This window comes from Palaemon carinicauda, chromosome 9, assembly GCF_036898095.1.
Source record: "Palaemon carinicauda isolate YSFRI2023 chromosome 9, ASM3689809v2, whole genome shotgun sequence".
Taxonomy (NCBI): domain Eukaryota; kingdom Metazoa; phylum Arthropoda; class Malacostraca; order Decapoda; family Palaemonidae; genus Palaemon; species Palaemon carinicauda.
Window position 1 is genome coordinate 60,204,385 of NC_090733.1, and position 23,634 is coordinate 60,228,018.

The 23,634-nt window shown below is 42.5% G+C and overlaps 1 protein-coding gene across 1 annotated transcript in view; it reads left to right on the forward strand.

Moving 5' to 3' along the window:
- Positions 1–23,634, forward strand: part of pbl (epithelial cell transforming 2 pebble) — a 501,682-nt gene that overhangs the window by 49,572 nt on the left and 428,476 nt on the right. Inside the window, exon 3 of the mRNA XM_068379544.1 lies at positions 2,992–3,201. Coding sequence (XP_068235645.1) covers positions 2,992–3,201 — 210 coding nt within the window. The remainder of the gene's footprint in view (positions 1–2,991; positions 3,202–23,634) is intronic.

Below are 23,634 nucleotides of genomic sequence, written 5' to 3' on the forward strand. Positions count from 1 at the left end.
TGAGGAGCCCAGTTGAAGGTGGTGAACTAATCTCTCTTGAGGAGTGTGAAGAGCATGCCCAAACCATCTCCATCTGCCCCTCATCATGATCTCATCCACATAGGGTACTCGTGTAATCTCTCTTATAGTGTAATTTCTAATCCTGTCTGGCCATTTAACTCCCAATCTTCTTCTGAGGCCTTTGTTCTCAAATCAACAAAATCTGTTAGATATTGTTCCATTGTCATACCACGACTCATGTCCATATAGTAACACTGATCTCACTAAACTAATATATAGCCTGGTTTTTGTGTGTAATTTCAGGCGATTTGATTTCCAAATTTGATTTAACCTAGCCATTGTCTGATTTTCTTTTTTCAATCTTTCATTAAACTCCAATTCTAAAGACCTGGTAATAGAGATCACAGTTCCTAAATATTTAATTGATTCTACCTCCTTAATCCTTTCTCCGCCCAGTGTTATTTCATCTTCCATTGCACATTCCATTCTCATCATTTCTGTCTTCCTTCTATTTATCTTAAGTCCAACCTAGTGTGATATTTCATGCATTCTGGTAAGCAAGCATTGCAAATCCTGTGATGTTCTGTTAATAAGGACTGCGTCATCAACATACTCTAGGTCTGCTAAATTTTTATTACCAATCCAGTCCAACTGTTCTATGCATTACAAAATCCATGAGCAAGATAAACAACATAGGTGACAACACATTCCCTATTCCCCTGGAGTACTCCACTGTTCTTTGGAAATTCATTTGATAGGACTCCACTAACATTAACTTGTACTTACTGTGCTAATGAACAGACTTAATCAAATTAACATATTTATGAGGAACTCTATAATAACACAGAACTCTCCACAAAATTATCCGGTACACACTATCAAAGGCTTTTTCATAGTCCACAAATGCCAACATGTCTTAAAATGAAAATTTGTTCAGTACAACTTAAAGAAAATTCTTTCAGTACAACTTGAAAAAATTTTTCAGCACAACTTCTACCTTTTCTAAATCCCGCTTGTTCATCTCTGAGCTTTTCATCAATCTTTTTCTCTAGCCTCTTTAGAATAAGCAGCCTATTTGTTTTCATGACAACTTAAGTAAGTGTGATGCCTCTGTAATTATTGCAATCAGCCAATCTTTTTTTTTTTGGCGTTTTCACCAACACACACAGCTCCCAATCATCAGGTTTTGTCTCTCCATACCTCATTATACAAAATAATCATGTAAGTATTCTGGGAGTCACTTCATTTTCAGCCAATATCATCTCAGCAGTTATTCCATCATATCCAGGGGCTTTCCCACTCTTGAGTTTTTTAAGAAAAGTTTTGACTACAAACTCAATGAATTCATTCATGGGCACATCAAGATCTTCCTCAGCTTCAGGGTATCAATCAAATTATTCCCTTCATATCTCTTATTCATGACCTCACTAAAGTTTTCCATCCAACGTTGCCTTTCTTCATCCTCGGTTGATATAACAAATCCATCTCTATATCTATTCAAGAAGAACTGATGGAGTTGGAAAAAAAGGGGTTGGAATGATGATGACAGTAAGAGCGGAAAAAGGTATTAACTGAGTGGAGAGCTGTAAATAGCAGATTGTTACTCGCGAAGTTTAAATCAAAGCAGTGCAATGTGAGCTATGCTCCAACAAATGATGCCCCTGAAGAAATAAAGGACGAATGCTATGGAGACCTGCAGATTGTAATAGATGAGATCCCAGAGAGAGATATGAAAATTGGGGACTTCAATGCTAAAGTCAGAATGATTAATGAAGGCATGGAGAATGTGATGGGTGTTGAGGGATTTGGCGAAGTTGTAAATGAAAATGGAGCCCATTATATAAGTTTATCTTCAACAAACAATCTTGTTATTGGGAGTACTCTTCTCCAGCACAAGGACATCCACAAATATACATGGACTTCACCATGAAGCAATTATAAAAATGAAATAGATCACATAGCCATTAATAAAGAGAGGAGGAGGACTCTTGAGAAATGTGAGAAGCTATAGAGGTGCAGATATTGGTAGAGATCACCAGCTCCTCATGGCCACACTGAAATTAAAAAAGAAAGCACCCAACAAAAATGTAGAATACCTAGGTTTGATAGAACTAAGCATCTAGAAGATGAGCACAGAGAAACCTTTGCGATTGAATGTAGGAATCGATTTGCAGTCTTGGAGACTTTAGGAGAAGAGGAGTCGACTATTAACGAAGAATGGTGTGATATTAAGAACATACATCAGTCAGTTGGTAGTGAAGTTTTAGGACATGTAGTTACAAGAAGAAAGCCATGGATATCAAATGATTCATGGGATACTATAAAAAGGAGACAAAGAAATTGATTGTTGAAAATTTTCGAGGAAGTAGTGAAAATTACAAGATAGAGTATTCCAGTATTGATAGTGAAGTGAAAAGAAAAGCCAGGAATAACAGGAGAAAATATTTAGACAGTAAAGCAGATGAGGCTGACAAAGCTATGAATTCAGGGAGTGGCTGTGGTGTAAGAATTGCTTATAGAATTATTAATGAAATTGCTATGGGGCAAAGAAGAAGCATATACCCATCAAAAGAGAGATGGATCTATTATAACAACCAATGATGAACTTACAGGTTACTTGAAAAAATTGATTTTATTGTAATATTTTCAAAGTTTTTACCTTTTATAGTGTTTTGACTCATGAATTAGAATTGAAATATGTTTCCTTGGAGTGTTTAGGTTAGCAGATTGATATTTAGAATAAATGAATTAGTTACCTGGTTTCCTGAGAAAGACAAGACATTAGGTTTATACTTCATGTTGTTGCTGTTAGATGAAAATGTTGCACACATTTAAGGATTTTCACAATTTCATTTTGTAATACTTTTTTAGAAATATCTATTGGTTTTATATTGACGGCAGATGAATTCTGGATTTTTAGTAGATACTGTAAAATATTACAATTAGTCATCTATGGAACTGTTTATTTACGGTATTGCTTTCACTTTTCAGTCAAGATTACTAAAGCTTGTGCATTACATGGGTGGCAGCATCAAGAATGAAATTCGAGAAAGTGTAACCCATCTCTTGGCGTATGCTTCAATGGGAGAAAAATATCAATATGCCATGACTTTCAATATTCCTGTCATGGGGGAAGAATGGGTTAAAGCAGCCTGGGCTCACCGGGATGAAGTAGGGGCTCGAGCTGACACAGAGGCCATGGTAAGGTTTCTTACTTGCATTTATGGTGTAGAATTACTAAATCTTCATTAGATACAAGGACTATTTCCTTTTGTTTATCTTATGGTTTTTCATTTGTATATATTTATCAAAATGAAACAAGAACCTGATAATGACTAACAGAGTTATTCAGGTAGGCCATCACTAATCCGGCAACTTTGGGACTTGGAGGGTGCCGGATTATCCATTTTTCCGGATTAACCATATATTATAGGTAGTCGTCGACTTACGACCGATATAGGTACCTAGGCGCATCGTAAATCGAGAAAGTCTAGTTTCCTTAGAGTTATTATGATGCGTCATGATTTGGCAATCATTTAAGTCATATTTTATCCATATTTTCTTACTGTAAATCATTATTCAATTTTCTTGTTTAATAGGAAATGCTCTATTGAAGCATTTTTGCATTTTATTTTTCAATTTTAAACCTAAGACTTATCCAGTAGTTATATATATAGCTTACGTCCCTGACGTCACGGCAGAAAATTCAAAACTCGCGCCAATCGCCGATTGGATAGCCAGGTGTACCACCCCTGCGCCCTAGCGAGGTACCTGGGAACCATTCCAGGAACCCTCATATATTCCCTGCCGTCGTTAGCGGCGACACGTGGATATTCTGCTCGTCAATTTTGATCTTATTTTGGTGAAGTACAAAACTTTGGTTTTTGACTCCTGCTTGTTTTTTATTTCGCTTGTGTATATTCTTTAATTCGATTGGATTTAGAAAATTTTTGACCCTTGCTTGTCGGATTTCTCTTTAAATTTTTCAAAATGGCCACCCCCCCTCCTATAACTTTTAGGTTATGTGTGAGTAGTGGGTGTAAGACCCGAATGGCAAAAGCTTCTCTTGATCCTCATTCTCTCTGTGTTGCTTGCAGAGGTAAAGAATGTGATTTGGGGGATCGCTGTGATGAGTGTGTTCTATTATCAGAGCATGAATGGATTGAGTTTGACAGGTATAGACTTGAACTCAAAAGGGATAGATTGAGACGGAGTTCTTCCCGTTCTTCTAAAGACTTTTCCTCTTCCCATGCCACTAACCCTATTCTTTCCCCTGTAGTGGTAGATCCTGATCCTGCTACTGTAACTGCTAATGAGCCGACGCTCAAAGATATGTTGGTTGCGATTCAAGCGCTGGGCGTTAAAGTGGAATTGCTTGCGGCGAACAGAACCCAGGTGATGTCCGACGTCAAGCAGTTGAAGGGTGAAAGTGCGAAAAGTGCAGTGAAGTTAAGTGCAGTGGAGGGTGCGCCTGCTCGCGTCTGTCGTCCTCCTAGACCTAGACCTCTTCCAAGCTCCCCAACCCCTGGGAGAAGGAATGTCGAACGGCGAAAGGAGACGAGAGGCTTTAAAATACGAGCAGACGTCCCCTTGAACGTACCTGTGGGCGCTTCCCAGGACGTTCACCCTCACCAATGGAAAGGTGAGGTTAAGTGTTTCTCATCGTCTTCAGATGACGCCTTGCCTAAGAGAGGCTGGAAGCTTGCTTCCAGACCTCTTAAGAGGACCTTTGATAAGGCCAACCAATGTCCTGCTAGTTTGCAGCCTGGATGTAGCCATTGGGATACACCAGAGTTGTTTGAAAGTTCTCCGACTAAACGTCCTTATAGGACGTCGGACGCCACCAAGGATCCTACTATGCAGTCAGGACCAGGCTTAACCTCAATCTAGGCGCCCACGCAGCCTTCAGACTGGTTTTCACCTTCCAGGCACTCTGTACCCTGAGCGATGAGGAGAACGTTGTGGTGTCATCACCGATATCACAACGTTCAGATCCTAATTTTGTCATGCTACAAGAGATGCAAAGCAGGCTCTCGTCGTTCATGCAGAACTACCAACGTAGCGACAAACCTCAAGCTGACACACGTGACAGTTACTGTCAGGATCGAGACAGCGAGCAGGCTGCTCAGCATGTTTTGAAACGTCCTGTAGGACGTGTTCCCGAACGTAGCCTTAAGCGCACGGCGGTTCATGATGTCGAACGTCCTCATAGTCGAGGCTCTAAGCTTCCTGCTAGCCTCCTTGAATGTCCTTTGGGACGTGATCCTGAACGATCACCTAAGTCCGCAGTTGACAGCCCTAATGTCGAACGTGCTTTACTACGAGGCACAGAACACCCTTACAAGCGCAAGGAGTTCCTTCTGTCAGATCGTGTGCTCGAACGTCCTTCAAAGAGAGACGTCGAACTTCCTTTCAAACAGGTTGTCGAACGTCCTTCGAAACAGGCTGCTGAACGTCCTGAGAAACAGGCTACCGTTCGTCCTACGAAACAGGCTGCCGAACGTCCTGAGAAACAGGCTGCCGTTCGTCCTACGAAACAGGCTGTTGAACGTCCTTCGAAACAGGCTGCCGAACATCCTGGGAAACAGGCTGCCGATCGTCCTATGAAACAGGCTGCCGAATGTCCTGCAAAACAGGCTGTCGAACGTCCTAGATTTCAGGACGCCTTCCGCTCTAGAAGTTACCTTAGTGAACGTCCTCCAGGACGTGTTTCCGAGCGGCAAACAGCTGAACGTCGTTGAGCGGCAAGCGGTTCGCAGCGCTGAACGCTTGTCAGGAAGCGACGGCAAGCACCTTTCAGGATATGATCCTGAACGCCCTACCTCTTCCCATATTTCAGACGCTTCAGAAGTTAGTCTTGATTATAATGATGAGGCTCACTTTCCAAGATGACACTAATGCAGTTCAAGTTCAGGAACTCATTGGTTCCGATCGCGTTTATTGCCAGTGTTTGGCTGAGCCGCAAGTATCATGCCCGCTTGATATTCGTGATGGTCCTGTTTCTGTTGCTGTCGAAACTCAGGATATTCTCGAGAAGGATACTGTTCTCAACACTGTTACTTCCGATGGAACTTTACCAGAGAAGGACATCGAAGGTCAGCTTTCTCCTGTGGAGTTTGAGGAAGTGTCAGAAGACGAGGACTCTGTTTCTTTACGTCATTCTGCCGACTTGAAAAAACTTATGAAAGTTTTTACTGAGGAATTCTCAGACTTCTTTGTGCTAGTGGCTCCCCGTTCGCCACCGTCCGAGTTTACTCTTGGGAAGGCTTCTAAGAAGGCTCGCTTTACCAAGATGGTTTTATCACGATCATCTAAGAGGGCTCTAAAACAGATGGGTGACTGGATGCAGTCTAAGAAAGCCTTAGGGAAAGCAGCTTTCGCTTTTCCTCCAGCTAGACTAGCCTCCAGGTCTAGTATCTGATACGAGATAGGAGAAGTTCTCGGCTTGGGGATACCTGCCTCTGCCCAGGGAGATTTCTCAAGCCTCGTCGGTCGACCATGAGGAAGACCAAGATCTTCTGGTCTACATCGGAGATGGACCACCTGCTTAAGGGCATATTTAGAGCCTTCAAAGTTTTTAACTTATTGGACTGGACTCTTGGAGCATTGGGTAAAAAAGTTGCTACTTTTAAAGAGGGGGATACCTCTGCCTTAGTCCATTTAATGTCCTGTATGGATAAGGCTTTGCGGGATGGATCCAACGAATTAGCAACGCTCTTTTCTGCAGGCATTCTAAAGAAAAGGGATCAGTTATGCTCGTTTCTTTCTCTGGGGGTTACTCCCTTCCAGAAATCCGAGCTGTTTTATGCACCTCTTTCTCCCTTGTTGTTCCCACAAGAACTAATTACGGAGATATCGTCGGCCTTGGCTCAAAAGGCTACTCAAGATCTGGTCTCTAAGACAGCCAGAAAAGCTCTACCACCCTAATTTACCATTCGCAAACCTAAGGGAGAAACTTCTTTTCCCAAGTTTTCCCAGCCCTTTCGAGGGAGATCTTGCAGCAAGGGTAGCTCCAGACCTGACGCTAGAAGGAATAAGAGGAGAGGCTTCAGGGCAGGGCGAAGCAGAGTCTGACTGCTTTCACCTTCAGCCAGTAGGAGCCAGACTACTCAACTTCTTGCAAGCGTGGGAGAAGAGAGGAGCAGATCAGTGGTCTATACAGATCTTGAAGGAGGGTTACAAGATCCCCTTTCTAGGGAATCCTCGTTTAGTCTTAGCTCCTGTGGATCTCTCTCCCAGATACAAAGAGGAGGCAAAGAGACAAGCTCTGACTATCCAAGTGTCTCTCATGTTGGAAAAGGGGGCCATAGAAAAAGTACAGGATATATGTTCACTAGGCTGTTACAACCGCCTGTTCCTGGTACCCAAGAACCTGGGGGGATGGCGTCTAGTCCTGGACGTGAGTGCACTGAACAAGTTTATCCAGAAGACGAAGTTCTCAATGGAGACTTCGAAACCAGTTCTTGCTGCAGTAAGGAAAGGCGACTGGATGGTCTCGTTAGACCTCCAGGACGCCTACTTACACATCCCAATACATCCGAGCTTCAGGCCTTACCTAAGATTCGTCTTCAAGGGAGAAGTTTTCCAATTTCGAGCCCTATGTTTCGGCCTCAGTACAGCCCCACAGGTCTTTACGAAGCTCATGCTAAATGTAGCAAATATCCTCCACTCAAGGGGCATCAGAGCCTCCCTGTATCTCGAGGACTGGCTTCTCAGAGTTCACTCATACGATCACTGCCTGAAGGATCATCAGACAACATTGAACCTTACAAAAGAACTGGGTCTCCTTGTCAACAAGGAAAAGTCTCTTGATTCCATCTCAAGAGATTCTCTATTTGGGAATGACGATTCGGGCTTTTCCATCTCCGTTAAGGATGGAGCAAGCCAGGTTGAAACTCCGATCTTTTCTAAGCAAGAACATGTGTTCAGCAAGGAAGTGGATGAGTCTAGTAGGAACCCTCTCCTCCTTAGAACAATTTGTTCCCCTAGGAAGACTGAACCTTCATCCTCTCTAGTTCCATCTCAACAACCATTGGAACAAGGAGAAAGACCTAGAGACTATGACTATTCCAATTACGAACTCCATCAAAGACTGCCTTCGATGGTGGGACAAACTGAACAAGTTCCAGGAAGGTCTCGACCTAACGCAAAAGAACCCAGACCTTGTGTTATGCTCCGACGCCTCGGACTCAGGGTGAGGAGCAACCCTAAACAAGTTGGAAGTTTTGGGACTGTGGTCAGAGAACCAAAAGAACTTGCATATAAATCACAAGGAATTGTTGGCAGTTCTATTATTCCTCAAAAGTTTTGAAGGATCAGTCACCAACAAAGTGGTTCAAGTCAATGCCGACAACACGACGGCATTAGCTTACATTGCCAAGCAGGGGGGGAACTCACTCGATATCTCTGTACGAGACGGCAAAGGATCTCCTTTTGTGGGCAAGGGAGAGGAACGTTATCCTAATGACAAGGTTCATCCAAGGGGAGAAAAACGTAATGGCAGACAGCCTCAGCAGAAGAGGTCAGATCCTACCGACAGAGTGGACGCTCCATCTTCGTTTGTAAGAGGCTGTGGCGGCTTTGGGGTCGACCATGCATAGATCTCTTCGCAACATCAAAGATAAAGAGGTTAGAGGCGTATTGCTCTCCTGTACCGGATCTAGAAGCAGTCCACATAGACGCGTTTCTTTTGGATTGGACCAACCTAGATCTGTACGCCTTTCCACCATACAAGATCCTGTACAAAGTGGTACAGAAGTTTGTAACATCCAAAGGGACCAGAATGACCCTAGTGGCCCCCTTCTGGCCGTCAAGAGAATGGTTCACAGAGGTACTGGAATGGATGGTAGACACTCCAAGAAGCCTTCCATTAAGAGTAGATCTACTCAAACAACCCCACTTGGAAAGATTCCATCAAAATCTCCACGTTCTTCAGCTGACTGCCTTCAGACTATCGAAAGACTCACTAGATCTAGAGGCTTTTCAAAGGAGGCAGCTCAAGCCATTGCAAGAGCAAGAAGAACTTCAACTATCAAAGTTTATCAATCCAAGTGGGAGGTTTTTAGAGAGTGGTGTAGAGTCAACTCTCTTTCCTCATCCAGTACCTCTGTAGCCCAAATTGCGGGATTCCTGCTCCACCTTTGAAGGAAGTGCAACTTCTCCTCGACTATTAAAGGATATAGGTGCATGTTAGCGACTGTGTTCAGGCATAGAAACCTAGACCTTTCTAACAATAAGGATCTGCAAGAACTTCTTAAGTCTTTTGAGACTACAAAGCAACGAAACCAAGATTCACCAGCCTGGAATCTGGATATTGTATTGAAGTTTCTTATGAGTGACAGGTTTGAGCCATTGCGTTCAGCTTCTATGAAGGACCTTACTATGAAAACTTTATTTTTGGTTAGTCTCGCAACAGCCAAAAGAGTGAGTGAAATACATGCGTTTAGCAAGAACGTTGGTTTTCGTGATGGTAAGACTGTCTGTGCCTTACAATTAGGCTTTCTTGCCAAAAATGAACGCCCTTCTCAACCTTGGGCCAAAGCGTTTGAGATTCCGAATCTTTCGGATTTAGCTGGCGAGGAGTTGGAAAGAGTCTTATGCCCAGTAAGAGCTCTGAGATGCTACTTGGATAGAACAAGAGATTTACGAGGCAATTCTGAAGCTCTATGGTGCTCGGTCAAAAAGCCCTCGTCACAGATGTCAAAAAATGCCTTGTCATTTTTTATCAGGCTCTTGATTAAGGAAGCACATGTACAATGTAATGAAGCAGACCTTGGTCTTTTAAAGGTCAAGACTCACGAAGTCAGAGCAGTAGCAACGTCAGCAGCATTCAGACAGAATAGATCATTGCAAAGCATAATGGACACAACCTTTTGGAGGAGCAAATCTATGTTCGCTTCATATTATCGGAGAAGTGTTCAGACTCGTTACGAGGACTGCTACACTCTGGGTCCATTCGTAGCAGCGAGTGCAGTAGTGGGTGAAGGATCCACCACTACGTTCCCATAATCCCAATAACCTTTTCTTCTCTTGGTACTTTAATTTGTTCTTATGGTTGTTTGTGGAGATTGTGTCAGTCTTCCACAATCATTGATTTTAGTCAGGTGGTCAATTTTGTTCCTTGAAGAGCGCCCAGAACTGGTTATTGGAGGAGGTTCTGTCATAATGAGGTATATACACCAGTTTGACAGTCCCCACGAGATCTTCAGCCCCCTGGGAGGGCCGCTGGATCTCATAAGGCTAGCAGACATAATGAGGCAGAGAATCATTGAAGTCAGCTTCCTTATCAGGTACGAACCCTTAAGTTTGTTTTAATTAACTCTTAAGCAGAATTCCAGATATACTAGCTGTCTCTAACCCTCCACCAAAGGTGTTAATCAGCTATACAGTGAACCCTCGTTTATCGCGGTAGATAGGTTCCAGTCGCGGCCGCGATAGGTGAAAATCCGCGAAGTAGTGACACCATATTTACCTATTTATTCAACATGTATATTCGGACTTTTAAAACCTTCCCTTGTACGTAGTACTGTTAACAAACTACCCTTTAATGTACAGAACACTTAATGCATGTACTACAGTACCCTAAACATAAACAGGCACAAATATTAAAGGTGATTTTATATCATGCATTTCCTAAACATGCTAAAAAGCACGATAAAAAATGGCAACCAATGTTTTGTTTACATTTATCTCTGATCATAATGTAGAAACAAACTGGAGGTAGAGCTTTGTTTATTACCCAGACATATTTCCCATACTTTTCCCTTAGAACTACATCACATCTTCCTACTTTAGATATATAGATATATATATATATATTATATATATATATATATATATATATATATATATATATATATATATATATATATATATATATATATATATATATATGTGTGTGTGTGTGTGTGTGTGTGTATGTATATATATATATATATATATATATATATATATATATATATATATATATATATATACATATAATACATATATACATACATATACATATATATATATATATATATATATATATATATATATATATATATATATATATATATATATATATATATATATATATATATATATATATATATACATATATACAGTGATACCTCGGTACTCGACCATAATCCGTTCGAGATCCGTGTTCGACCTCCGATTTGTTCGAGTACCGAATTTTTTTTCCCCATAAGAAATAATGGTATATATTCTATTCCGTTCCCAAGCACTCGAACAGGCCCAAAATATTAATAAAACGTGTACCTAAACAACAATAATTATCTAAATGTGTATGAAATTGGTCAGAAAATCCTATAAAACAATTTTAAACCATTTACTGTACTAAAATAAAACAATTTTAAACCATTTTCTGTACTGTAGTGAACATACCTTTGAGCAGCGGTTCGATGGCATACAGGGATGGATGTGGAGAGGATGGAAGGGGGAGGTTACTGCTTGGAAGGAGAGTCCCCTTCCATGATGTGGCGGGGTAGTTCTCCTTCAGGAGTTGTTTCTCTCTCCAATGAAAGGGTGGGCAGATCTATTTCAGGGGTTTCTTCTCTTCTTTGTCTCTTCTTTGGAGGAGAAACAGGCTTTGATGTAGCAGCTTTCTTTTCTTTTGTGAAAAACTGGTCTATTGTTAATTGTTTCTTCCTCCTCTGCAGTATTCTTCGAAAATGATACATGACACTATCATTAAACATATGCACTGCCCGGTTTGCTACTGCAATTTCTGGGTGGTATTTTTCAGCAAAAGCCTGCACATCTGCCCACTTGGAACAAATTTCATTGATGAGAGAACTTGGAACATCCTCCCTTACCTCATCCTCTTCTGAAGATTCCTGCTCCACAATCAGATCCTGCTGCTGTTGTTGTTGCAGGTGCAACAATTCCTCCACAGTCAACTCGGTAGAATGGCTTTCTACAAGCTCATCAATATCATCCTTGTCGACCTCAAGCCCCAAACTCCTGCCCATGACAACAATTTCCTCAACGACATCAGTGTCATCAGAAATTACAGGGGTAGCAGTGCTTGGACCCGCCTCTGGTTGGAAACCTTCAAACTCCCTCTCTGTGACACATGATGGCCACAGCTTACGCCAGGCAGAGTTCAATGTCCTATAGGTCACACCTCGCCAAGCTTGGTCAATCATGTTAACAGAGTTGAGGATGCTGAAGTGTTCCTTCCAGAATTCCTTTAGGGTCAACTTCGTGTCACTGGTCACTTCAAAACACTTTCTGAAAAGGGCCTTGGTATAGAGTTTTTTGAAGTTTGAAATGACCTGTTGGTCCATGGGCTGGAGTATGGGAGTAGTATTGGGGGGCAAGAATTTGATTTTGATAAAGCTGTATTCTTCTTTCAAGTCATCCTCGAGACCTGGAGGATGTGCAGGAGCATTGTCCATAACCAGAAGACATTTCATTGGCAAGCTCTTTTCAATGAGGTAAGCCTTAACCTGGGGGGCAAACACTTCGTTTATCCACTCAGTAAAGAATTGTCTTGTGACCCAAGATTTAGTGTTCGAGCGCCACATAACTGGTAGTGCACTTTTACAAATATTATTTCGTTTGAACACCCGGGGTTGTCCGAGTGGTACACTAACAAGGGTTTGATCTTGCAATCGCCACTTGCATTTGCACACAGCAACAATGTTAGCCTATCTTTCATTGGCTTGTGACCTGGCATCTTCGTCTCGTCCTTGGTAATGTACGTATTGGCTGGCATTTTCTTCCAAAATAACCCAGTCTCATCACAATTAAAGACTTGTTGTGCGATCAAATTTTGTTCATTTATGTACCGATCGAATTCCCCCACGTATTTATCGGCTGCAATTTGATCCGAACTAGCTGCCTCCCCATGCCTAGTAACACGATGAATACCTGTTCTATTACGAAACTTTTCAAACCAACCCCTGCTCGCTTTAAATGTAAATGAATCACTTTCACTGGTACTCGGACTTTTCTTCACTAATTCTTCATAGATATGCAACGCTTTTTCACAAATGAACGCTTCACTAACACTTTCCCCGGCCAACTGTTTTTCTTTAATAAATATTAAAAGCAACTTTTCCATCTCCTCAATCACTTGTGGCCTTTGCTTAGTTACCGCCGTAACTCCCGTTGCAACATTCGCCTTCTTAATCATTTCTTTATGCTTTAAAAACGTAGAAATGGTCGACTTCGCCATTCCGTATTCTACCGCTAAATCGGACACTCGTACACCATTCTCATATTTCGCTATAATTTCCTTCTTCAACTCGATCGTTGTTCGCACTGTTTTCCTCTTCTCCTTCCCCTTAACACTCATTACTTTCTTGGGACTCATTATGAAAGCTAAAAAAGCAATTAAAAGCACTGAAAATCACTAAATCACAACGAATGCTGATCGCGCGTTGTCTGAGTGACGCTCTCGAGAGAACTGATGCTTCCCGAACAAGCGAGAGTGGCCGAGATGGCGCGATCATCACAAAGCCCATGCGGTCGTCACGTGTTCGGCTGGTCGAGTACCGAATTTTTGGTCGAGCACCGCAGCAAAAATTTCTCGAAAATTTTGGTCGAACTCCGAATTGTTCGAGTATAGAGTCGTTCGACTACCGAGGTATCACTGTATATATATTACTGTATATATATGGGTTATGGAAAAAATCCGCGAAGTGGTGAATCCGCGATGGTCGAACCGCGAAGTAGCGAGGGTTCACTGTATATATAACTACCGGGTTAGTCTTATGTTTAAAAATGGTATTTTCATTATAAAATAGATTTTTTAACATACTTACCCGGTAGTTATATACAGGTATTGCTCGACTTACGACCGAGATAGGGACCGAGAGATGAGTCGTAAGTCGAGTTGGCCGTATGTCGAACTAGAAAAGTGAAGTTTCCGTCGATTTATTTTGATACGTTATGATTCGGCAATCATCTGGATCATATTTTGTCAATATTTTCTTACTGTATCATTATTCGATTTTCTTGTTTCATAGGATATCATATGCTCTATAAATGCATTATTGTATTCTATTCATCAATTTTGGAAGCATTTTACAATCGAGTACTGAAAATTTTGTTTACCTTTGGTTATGATCAGCTGATCTGAAAGTGCCGCTACCTACCGTATCAAAATATGGCGTACATACGTATGGCATATTTTTTTTATCATTTCTTAACTTATTAGAAATATCTTCATGATGAATATTACATCAACTCCAATATGTTACAGGAAATCAGTTTCCATACAGTTCGTCTAATCATTAGGTATAATGCGAAATCGTTGTAGCTCTTTCTGTGTGTGTGTGTGTGTGCGCGCTCGGTCTTGCAATCGCATACGGGTAGTTCATTTTTAAAGCTTCATACAGTATTGTAGTTCAATATTAAGCCTTTATATTTCATTAGACATTACTGTGTTTAATTGTGTTATATTAAAGAACGTTTATATTTTATTTTTCAATTTCTTGAGCATATCAATAATCAACAAATACTTTTAATTTACTTTCAGTTGGCATCAGCTGATCTCAAGGTCACGCTGCCGTATTACAGTACTATTATGAGCACATACATATACTGTAGTGTGAATAACACTGATTTATATAATTTTCTTGACATTCGAAATTTCTTCATAATGCATATTACATCAGCGCCAATATGTTAATAGGGTATCACATTTTCCATACAGTTCGTTTACAGACCTTATTATTATTTATAAAAGGAATACGCTCTCTCTCTCTCTCTCTCTCTCTCTCTCTCTCTCTCCTCTCTCTCTCTCCTCTCTCTCTCTCTCTCTCTCTCTCTCTCTTCTCTCTCTCTCTCTTTTGTTTTTAATTCAGTTGTATCTTCATATTTTTTGGGAAAATTATTAAAAAATTCTATATTTCATTATTCGATGTTTCGATTATGGGAATAGTAACGCATCGGAAGGAAATCACTTGATTTGCCTCTCGCCCTCCGCCAGAAATATGACGTCATCAGACTTTTTTTCTTAAATTTACGGTAAGTTGTACTAATCTTATAACTAATGATACAGACCACTAAAACACTTGATATTGTTACTGGGTGTTTCAATGATGGGAATGCTGTAATATGATTACTCGGTAACAATGAAAGGAAATCATTCGGTTTGTCAGCGCCCTTCCGCCAGATACATGACGTCACAAGTCACGTGACGTACAGTAATCTCTACTAAGAATGACTTGCAAAATATGTAAATTCATTTCCTTTGTTTCTGGCAAGAAATGAAAAGAAAATACTAACTTAACAAACAAGAGTATTTCATTTTTATAATGTAAAAGGAAATACAGTATATTATTTTCAAGAAAATATTTGCCCTAATAGTATATTTTCTTTAGATAAACATCGATCCATTATCAGAGATTAAAAAAGTAGCGTACAGTCAAATTTACGCTACGTAGCACTCATGACAACCGATACAGACCCTCAAAATACTTTGTGTCGTTATTTAATATTTCGATAATGGAAATACTAATATTAATCGTTAGTCTTTTGGAAGGAAATCACTGTATTGCCCGGAAGCTTTCCGCCGGTGATGTGACGTCACCAGAAATAATATGAACTCGACAAATATTAAAACTTTTCTTGATGTATTTTTAACTGAAAATAAATACTGAATATTAACAATAAAAGAAAATAATAATTTACAGAGATAAATCAGTTTATATGTATACAAGAAAATAGATTATTTTCAAGGAAATATTCGTCCTATTTCCGATAAACTTGTGACGTCGTCACCCTGAAAAAATGGTCGTAAAATCGAATAGTCGTATGTCGCATAGGTCGTAGGTCGAGCAATACCTGTATAATTTAAGTCCCATCCTCCTCCCCTCTAAGAGACTAGAGGCATGGAATATATGAGGGTTCCTGGAATGGTTTCCAGGTACCTCGCTAGGGCGCAGGGGTGGTACACCTGGCTATCCAATCGGCGATTGGCGCGAGTTTTGAATTTTCTGCCGTGACGTCAGGGACGTAAGCTATACATATAACTACCGGGTAAGTATGTTCAAGAATTTATTTTATAATGAAAATACCATTTTTGAAAGAATTTTAAACATCAAGACTTACTTAATATTTTGTTTACCTTTAGTTATGAGCAGCTGATCTGAAGGTTGCTACCGTATTGAAAGACTGCGCACATACGAATGGCGTATTTTATATATTTGTTAATACTGTATATTTAAAATAACTTCATGGGAATATTACATCAGCACCAATATGTTGAAGTTGATCACAGTTTTCCTACAATTCGTTTCTAGCCATTATTAGTTTCATCTGAACACCTTCTCACTCTTTCTCTGTGTGAGTGTGTGTGACTTTTATGTGTGCGTGGGTGCGTACGAGTAGTTCAGTTTTCAAGCTTCATGTAGTATTTAATTTTCTTTTCATTATCAAGCCTTCATATTTCATTACGCATTATTGTGGTTTATTGAAGCATGTTTGTATTCTATTTTTTCAATTGTGCATTTCAGTAATCAACAATTACTTTTGATAGGCATCAGCTGTTCTGAAGGTCACGCTACCGTATTGCGATTTTGCGCAGATACAGTACGAATAACATAGAGTTGTTTGAATAATCTTAACTTATCTAAAATCTCTTCTTATTGGATATTACATCATCACCAATATCTCTCTCTCTCTCTCTCTCTCTCTCTCTCTCTCTCTCTCTCTCTCTCTCTCTCTCTCTCTCTCTCTGATTCAATGTTAAATCTTCCTTTGTTCCGGCGTAGATACAAACCCTCCGCTATTCACAGGGTATACTTTTGGCGCAGCTGAAAGACGAGCCATGATAATTTTAGTGAGGGATAACTACCCCATCCGCTAGTTAGCGGGTGGGGGGTTGGGTAGACTGGCTACCCCGCTCACTCACACCTCTCGGCTGAGTAACCATTGTACTTTATGGCTTGGTAGAGGATGAACATGCTGCCCTTCTCTCCCGCAAAGACTTGCCTTGATTGTTTTTCTGTTTTTTTTTTTTCTTGTGTTTTCATTTATCTTACATATATAGCCTATGAATGTATATATGTATAAATGGAAATATATGTTGTTAGATACTTATAACTTTACTGTTGACAAGGAATCCGACTGCCTCTGCCGTAAGGGAGTTGTCATTGCCGCCCTACCCTGCTCTTATGGTCGGCAGGTTCAACACTGCCGTGTGTTTGTTTCATTACTGAATTAAAGTGTATAATAGTTCAGCTCTCTTTTGAGGAATTATCTTATAAGGAAGGTGACTTATTCCCCGAATAGTGTATTTTGTGCAGTGGAGCATGAATTAAATTGATCACAACTTCCTTTTTTCACAGGTAGCAGCGACGCAGAACATAATGCCGATTGCTACGGCCGCCCTGTTCGTTATCCTGCTCTCCAGGTGGTAGCTCGTGAGCTGCCCACGTTACGAGGTAGCATTCACTGTCAACCTTCAACTTGATGTTCCTCCTTCGAGGGAAACTTCTCTCTCTCTCTCTATCCGTGAGAGAGAGAGAGAGAGAGAGTGTGTGATTTTATTTTACGCCTATGCTTTTTTCCCATAGAGCTGGGAGAAAGCTTTACTTAGGCTATGTCCTCTTGGGGAGGACTTCTCTCTCGTTCGCAAGAGAGATTTTTACGCCTACGCTTTTTTTCCCATAGAGCTGGGAGAAAGCTTGCCTTAGGCGATGTCCTCCTTTGAGAGGACTTCTCTCGTTCGTGAAAGAGTTACTTATGCCTACACTTTTTTCCCATAGAGCTGGAAGAAAGCTTGTCTTAGGCGATGTCCTTCTTCGGGAGGACTTCACTCTTGTTCGCGAGAGAGATTACAGTATTAAGCCTACACTTTTTTCCCATGGAGGTGGGATAAAGCTTGTCTTTGGTGATGTCCTCCTTCGGGAGGACTTCTCTCTCGTTCGCGAGAGAGATATTTTACGCTTACGTTTTTTTCGTATAGAGCTGGGAGAAAGCTTGTCTTAGGCAATCTCCTTCGGGAGAACTTTCCTCTTGTTCGCGAGAAATAACTTTTAAGAGTTTGCTGATCCACCAGGGCCGGTGGCAGAGCTTTCTCTGGAGCAGGTTAACCTTCGGGGGAACGAGTCTCGTTCTCGAGAGAAAACCGCCTCTGGGCATCGGCGGTCCCCCGTTACGCTTATGGTTCTCCTTTTGGGGTGGAGCGAGAGCCTTATCTTAAGCGACATTGTCCTTCGGGAGAACAAACCTCTTATGGGGAGGTGTTATCTTTGAACCTGCTGGTTCTCCTGGATCCTTCGGGGTCTCGTTACGATCACCCTTTTGGCTGGCGTGATCGTGAGCCTTCGGGCTCTCGTTATGTTGATCCTGCTGGTTCTCATGACAGTAGAAGTCCTTCGGGACTCCGCTTGAAACCTCCGGGTTTCAGTTACGCTGAACCTTGGGGCTCTCGTAATGATGGTAATGTTGAGCCTTCAGGAACTTGTATTATCAATCACGCTGACCTTTCGGGGTCTCATGACAGAGAACCTCGGTTCCTCGTTACGCTGATCCTTCAGGGACTCGTAATATTAATTACGCACAACCGTTGAGGTCTCGTAACTTTAGTCACTCTGACACTTCGGTGTTTTGTGACGGGGAAACTTCGGTTTCTCGTTTCACTGATCCTTCGGGGTCTCGTAACATTAGTTACGCTGAACCCTTGGGCTCTCGTAACTTTAGTCACTAACACTTTGGTGTTTTGTGACAGGGAAACTTCGGTTTCTCGTTACGCTGACCCTTCGGGGTCTCGTAACATTAGTTACGTTGAACCCTTGGGGTCTCGTAACTTTAGTCAATGACACTTCGGTGTTTTGTGACAGGGAAACTTCGGTTTCTCGTTACGCTGACCCTTCAGGGTCTCGTAACATTAGTTACTCAGAACCCTTGGGCTCTCGTAACTTTAGTCACTCCGACACTTCGGTGTTTAATGACAGGGAAACTTTGGTTTCTCGTTGCGCACACAGACACAGGCTACGTTAGGCCTTTGGTCTCTCGTGCCCTTAGTCACGATGATCCTTCGGTGTCTCGTGACAGAGAAACTTCCGTTCGTCGCTTGGGCTAACCCTCCGGGGTCTCACAACGCAGTTCACGCAGAACCTTTGGGTTCTCGTGATCATAGCCATACTTATATGACAGAGTCTGCGGACTCTCGTTGTGTTGATCGTTCGTGCTCACACAACATAGGCTATCGTGACCAACCTATTGCGTGCACGGACGATCGGGCGCATCATCGGATTGGCGCGCATGAACGATCAGGTGCGCATCACCTGATTGATGCGCACGGACGATCGGGCGCGCATCATCGGATTGGCGCATACGGACGATCGGGCGCGCATGACCAATTTGGCGCGCACGGCCGATCTGGCGCGCAAGACCAAGTTGGCGCTCACGGCTGATGTGGAGTGCACTACCGGATTAGCGCGCACGACCATATTGGCGTGCATGACCAAATTGGCGCTCATGGATGATGTGGCGCGCGCAGCCGATGTGGTACACCCGACCAATTTGGCGCGCACGAACAACTAGGCGCACGCAATCAGTTGAAGTGCGTGAACAACTCTTATGACAGTTTTTCAAACTCGTTGCGGGAAGTGTTCACGAGTGTACAAGAGTTTTACTCTCATGACAGAGTTTTCGAACTCTCGTCCCGGGAATTGTTCGCGCGCGCCCATCGTCATCAAGAATTTTACTCTTATGACAGAAGAATGTCTGCTGCTTAGGGGTTTCTGAATCTCTATAGGTAACTTTGACACAGTTCCTTTGGGTCCTGGTCACCTAACACGATTCCTGAAAATTCCATCAGGAATCCGCGACAGAGTTCCTGCGGGTTCTCGGCACAACATCCCTTAAGGTCGTGAGAAAGGAATTCACAAATAGATTCTGAACCCCTAGGTTCTCATCCGAATCTCTCGGTTTCCGTGATCCAGACTTTTTTATGAAAACTCTATGGTCGACCTCTCCTCCCCCTACGGGATGGGTCTTCCAAAGGTGACTTGATACGTCACTCTACACTCCCAGCCGATTACTATATCAGCTAGTCTGGTTTTGCCAGCACCGATCCTTTCGTTTTCAAACGAACCACCGTCGTCTTTCCTCCACCTTCCCACTTCGAGTGGTTTGGTTAGCAGATAGAAATGAGCGGAGAATGAAAAATTATTTACATTCCAGTTCATTTCCCCTGGCAGGCCTTACATGATTTAGACGGTATTTTTCTCACTAGCGAGAAAGCGTTTGATGGCAATCCCTTCTGGTAAGCGGTCGATGGCAATTATTTCTGGCCTTCTTGAAGCAAGCCCCCACATACGAGACTTCACCATTTTCGGGAGACTCGTTCCTCAGAAGTTTTTACAGAACTTCAATGGGTGTTGTTAAAACTTCATGAAGGCCGTAAGCCGTCCCGGAGCCTGCGCTCTAGCCAAGACAAAACCGCAACGTTATTGTCTTAAACTCGGTTCTACCGTTTGATGGAGGCAGCCTCCTCCGTCATTGTGCTCTGGGTATAACGACTTCCCTTTTTACACGATAAGCCTCGGAGACTTTTTGCTCCATCCTTACAGGGTTATTGTTTCGAACAATTAGTCCCGAAGGAACATTGTTTGCTGACTTTAAAAGAACGATAGCAACAGCATGGGTAACTTTTCATTACGTTTACGAACGTTTCAAACCCCGCCCACAGGTAACCAGACATCCGTTTCTGTGTGATGAACACTGGCTAGCTCCTCACATAGAGAGGAGGGGTAAATCAAAGGGGAAATGATTGCCTCTATAACTGTATATTTTGTTTGAGAACATGTTCGCTCTTATTCAAGAAAAAAATTACAGTTAGCCGACAAACAAAATTCTTTCTGCAATAATGTTGCGATTTGTCGCACATACATTATTCCCGCAACCGGATTCGTTGCACACGTTTCCTGGAGGCAGAGAATACGCATGCGCTAGCACAAATGGACAAGTGCATATATGCGTGCAAGCGATCTTTCTGCCTATAAGGGCTATATACATCTTACAATTAGAACTGTTCTATTAACCCTTTTACCCCCAGGCTATTTGGAACTTTCCAACCTTTAACCCCCAGGGTTTTTTTTTTCAAGGACATTTTGCTATATATATTTTTTAAATTGTTCTAACAGCCTTAAATTTTGTCATAGAGAGGTCAGGTTGGTCTCATTCTTTTGGAAAATGCCTGAAGTTTCTCACAAAGTTATCAAAAATATACAAAAAAAAAATGTAAATAGCATTTTTTGCAAGGACGTAGCCGTACATCCATGGAGGTAAAGGGATGAGTTTTGTGAAACGTCCCAGTAAGTCTTTTGGGGGGAAAAAGGGATAAGTTGTATATTTATATCCTTTCCTGAAACCAGGTTATTCAGTACATTACTTGGCTACTTTCATGTAACCAGATACGGCATTTACGTTTTGCCTCCTTATAGGCATTTTTTCCTTTCCTCCGATCGGAAGTCTTAGTCTCCTACAAAGGCTTTGGCTGGATACTTCTCTTAAGCATATGTGTTCCCTAGTAGGGAACATTTAATATAAATGCTAGTTTACCGATCGGAGACAGAGAAGTACGAACGTTTTTTGTCCCAAAAAGGAGAAACCTCCGTTACAAACGTTTTCAACGTTCTCCAACTGAGTTCCGGACACGACTTATAAGTCGAACTACGCATGTATGCTTGTCATGCTCACAGTTTGGTGCTACTACTCCGTAGTAAACTTATGCTCTTTTCCCACCCAACAATAGATTGAAGATACGTTTCTATCCCCTCCTGGGTTTGGTTGATGCGTTCGATGATTACCGTACAGTCTCTTGTCCGGGAAGCGATCTCTATGGAGATTCGCTATTATAACATAAACTGTGTTGATTAACTGGTTTACCGTTTCGTATTGGTCTTATTCGTCCAACCACACTGGATTAGTGGCAGTTGGAGGGAGAACAGGCTGTTCCCCTTCGTTGCAAGAACGTACAATTACTTACACGTCTCGACATCATCTCAAGATGCGTTTATTGCTATGCACTCCCCCTCCTCACCGCTGGACAATCCGCGGATAATGAGTGGCAGACGAGAGCTGCAAAGAGGCTTGTCTTTTCGTCTTCCCTCTGGATCTGATGCTCTTTAATGACTCGTCCATTGGCCCAACTCAGAAAGGTACCAGCATTCACCTCTCACAGAACCATCTAGCAGTACAAAGCCTCAGATGGACAGAGGACAACTAGTTGCCCCCATCTGCTCGCATCATTTTTGGTACAGGAATGTGCTTGCAAAACCACCCAGATAGTGGGGTCCCCGACTGTGGTTATACTCCCAGTGGTCCGGATCTTCAGGCTCCCACTCGACTGTTCCCCAGTTCCGGAACACCAGGCCCTCAAACAAGATGTATTCCAAGATCGGTGGGGCGGCTTAGAGGTGTGCCTTGTTTTTTTCCCCCCATTCGATCTGGTGAAAAAGTCCTCAGCCAAGTCAGGATAAGCAAGATCTTATCAATGACTCCAATAGCTTCGCTATGTCATTCCGCAGAATGGTTCCCAGACCTTCTGCAGCCCCTGACGGAGTTCCAATAGCTTCGCTATAGCAACCCGCAGAATGGTTCCCGAACCTTCTACAGCTCCTGACGTAGTTCTGAGGGATCGTACTCCACGGCAGGATCTTCCAAGCAGCCACATGCTAACACTTTCCTAAGCTGTAGCTTTCTTCGACTTCACGCCTGGGACGATCCTACACCACCCCTCTCAGAGAGGCCTTTCGCATCATGTTATGGAAAAGAGGTCTAGGCACCTCAGACACTTTTCGGCGTCAGTCTTCCAGGTGAAGTGTTCGGTCCTTTATGACTGATGCCGTGGAAGGGGGATTCTCTCCTATCAATGCCTTTACTTATACAAGTGTGAGATGACTTGTCCCCCGTCGGATCTCAACCTCCTCCTGGGAACGCGGTTCGGGTCCTTCAGTCTCTGAAGGCCCCTCTCTATGAACTTTATGAGCGGCAGCAGATCGCTTCCTTACACGGAAGACGGCCTTTCTACTCGTTTGGGCTTTTGACCAAGAGAGTTAGTGTGTTGTATGATCCATCTTCTGATGTTTCCTACCCTAGGAGACGGGGAGAAGTAATCCTCAGCGGCGTCCCTGAGTGGATTGCCAAGACTCAAAATCCAAGTGTGCTGTACCCTAGGTGCAGCCCATTTCGAATAAAGTGTCTTCGTTCGGTAACCAAAAACCCATCATCTGGGGTTTTACTCAGTGAGGAGTCTGTGCGGTTACCTTAAAAGAACGTTATCAGCTCGCCCCCGTGTGTTGGCACTGTTGACCAGCACGGGGAAGGTCAAGAGGAGGACCTCAAGGATTTCCTTCCCCTCTGGGATCGAAAGGCAATTGAGGTTACTCTCAATCTAGACTCTCCTCCATCCTAAGACCCAGAGCTTATAACGTCCCTGGCGTTCAAGAAACTACTCTGTGGCGCAGATACTTTTAAGTGGGCATGTGAAAGCGTCAATCAACCTTCACTGCCCACTACCTGCAAAGACGTAACCTACAAGAACATGGAGACCTTTTCCATCGGTCCTCTGGTGGTCGCACAACAAATGGTCTAAACACCTCAGGCTCCTTGATGGACAAGTAGCAGAGGGTTGAGGGGCTGAGGCTACCCGGATTAGTC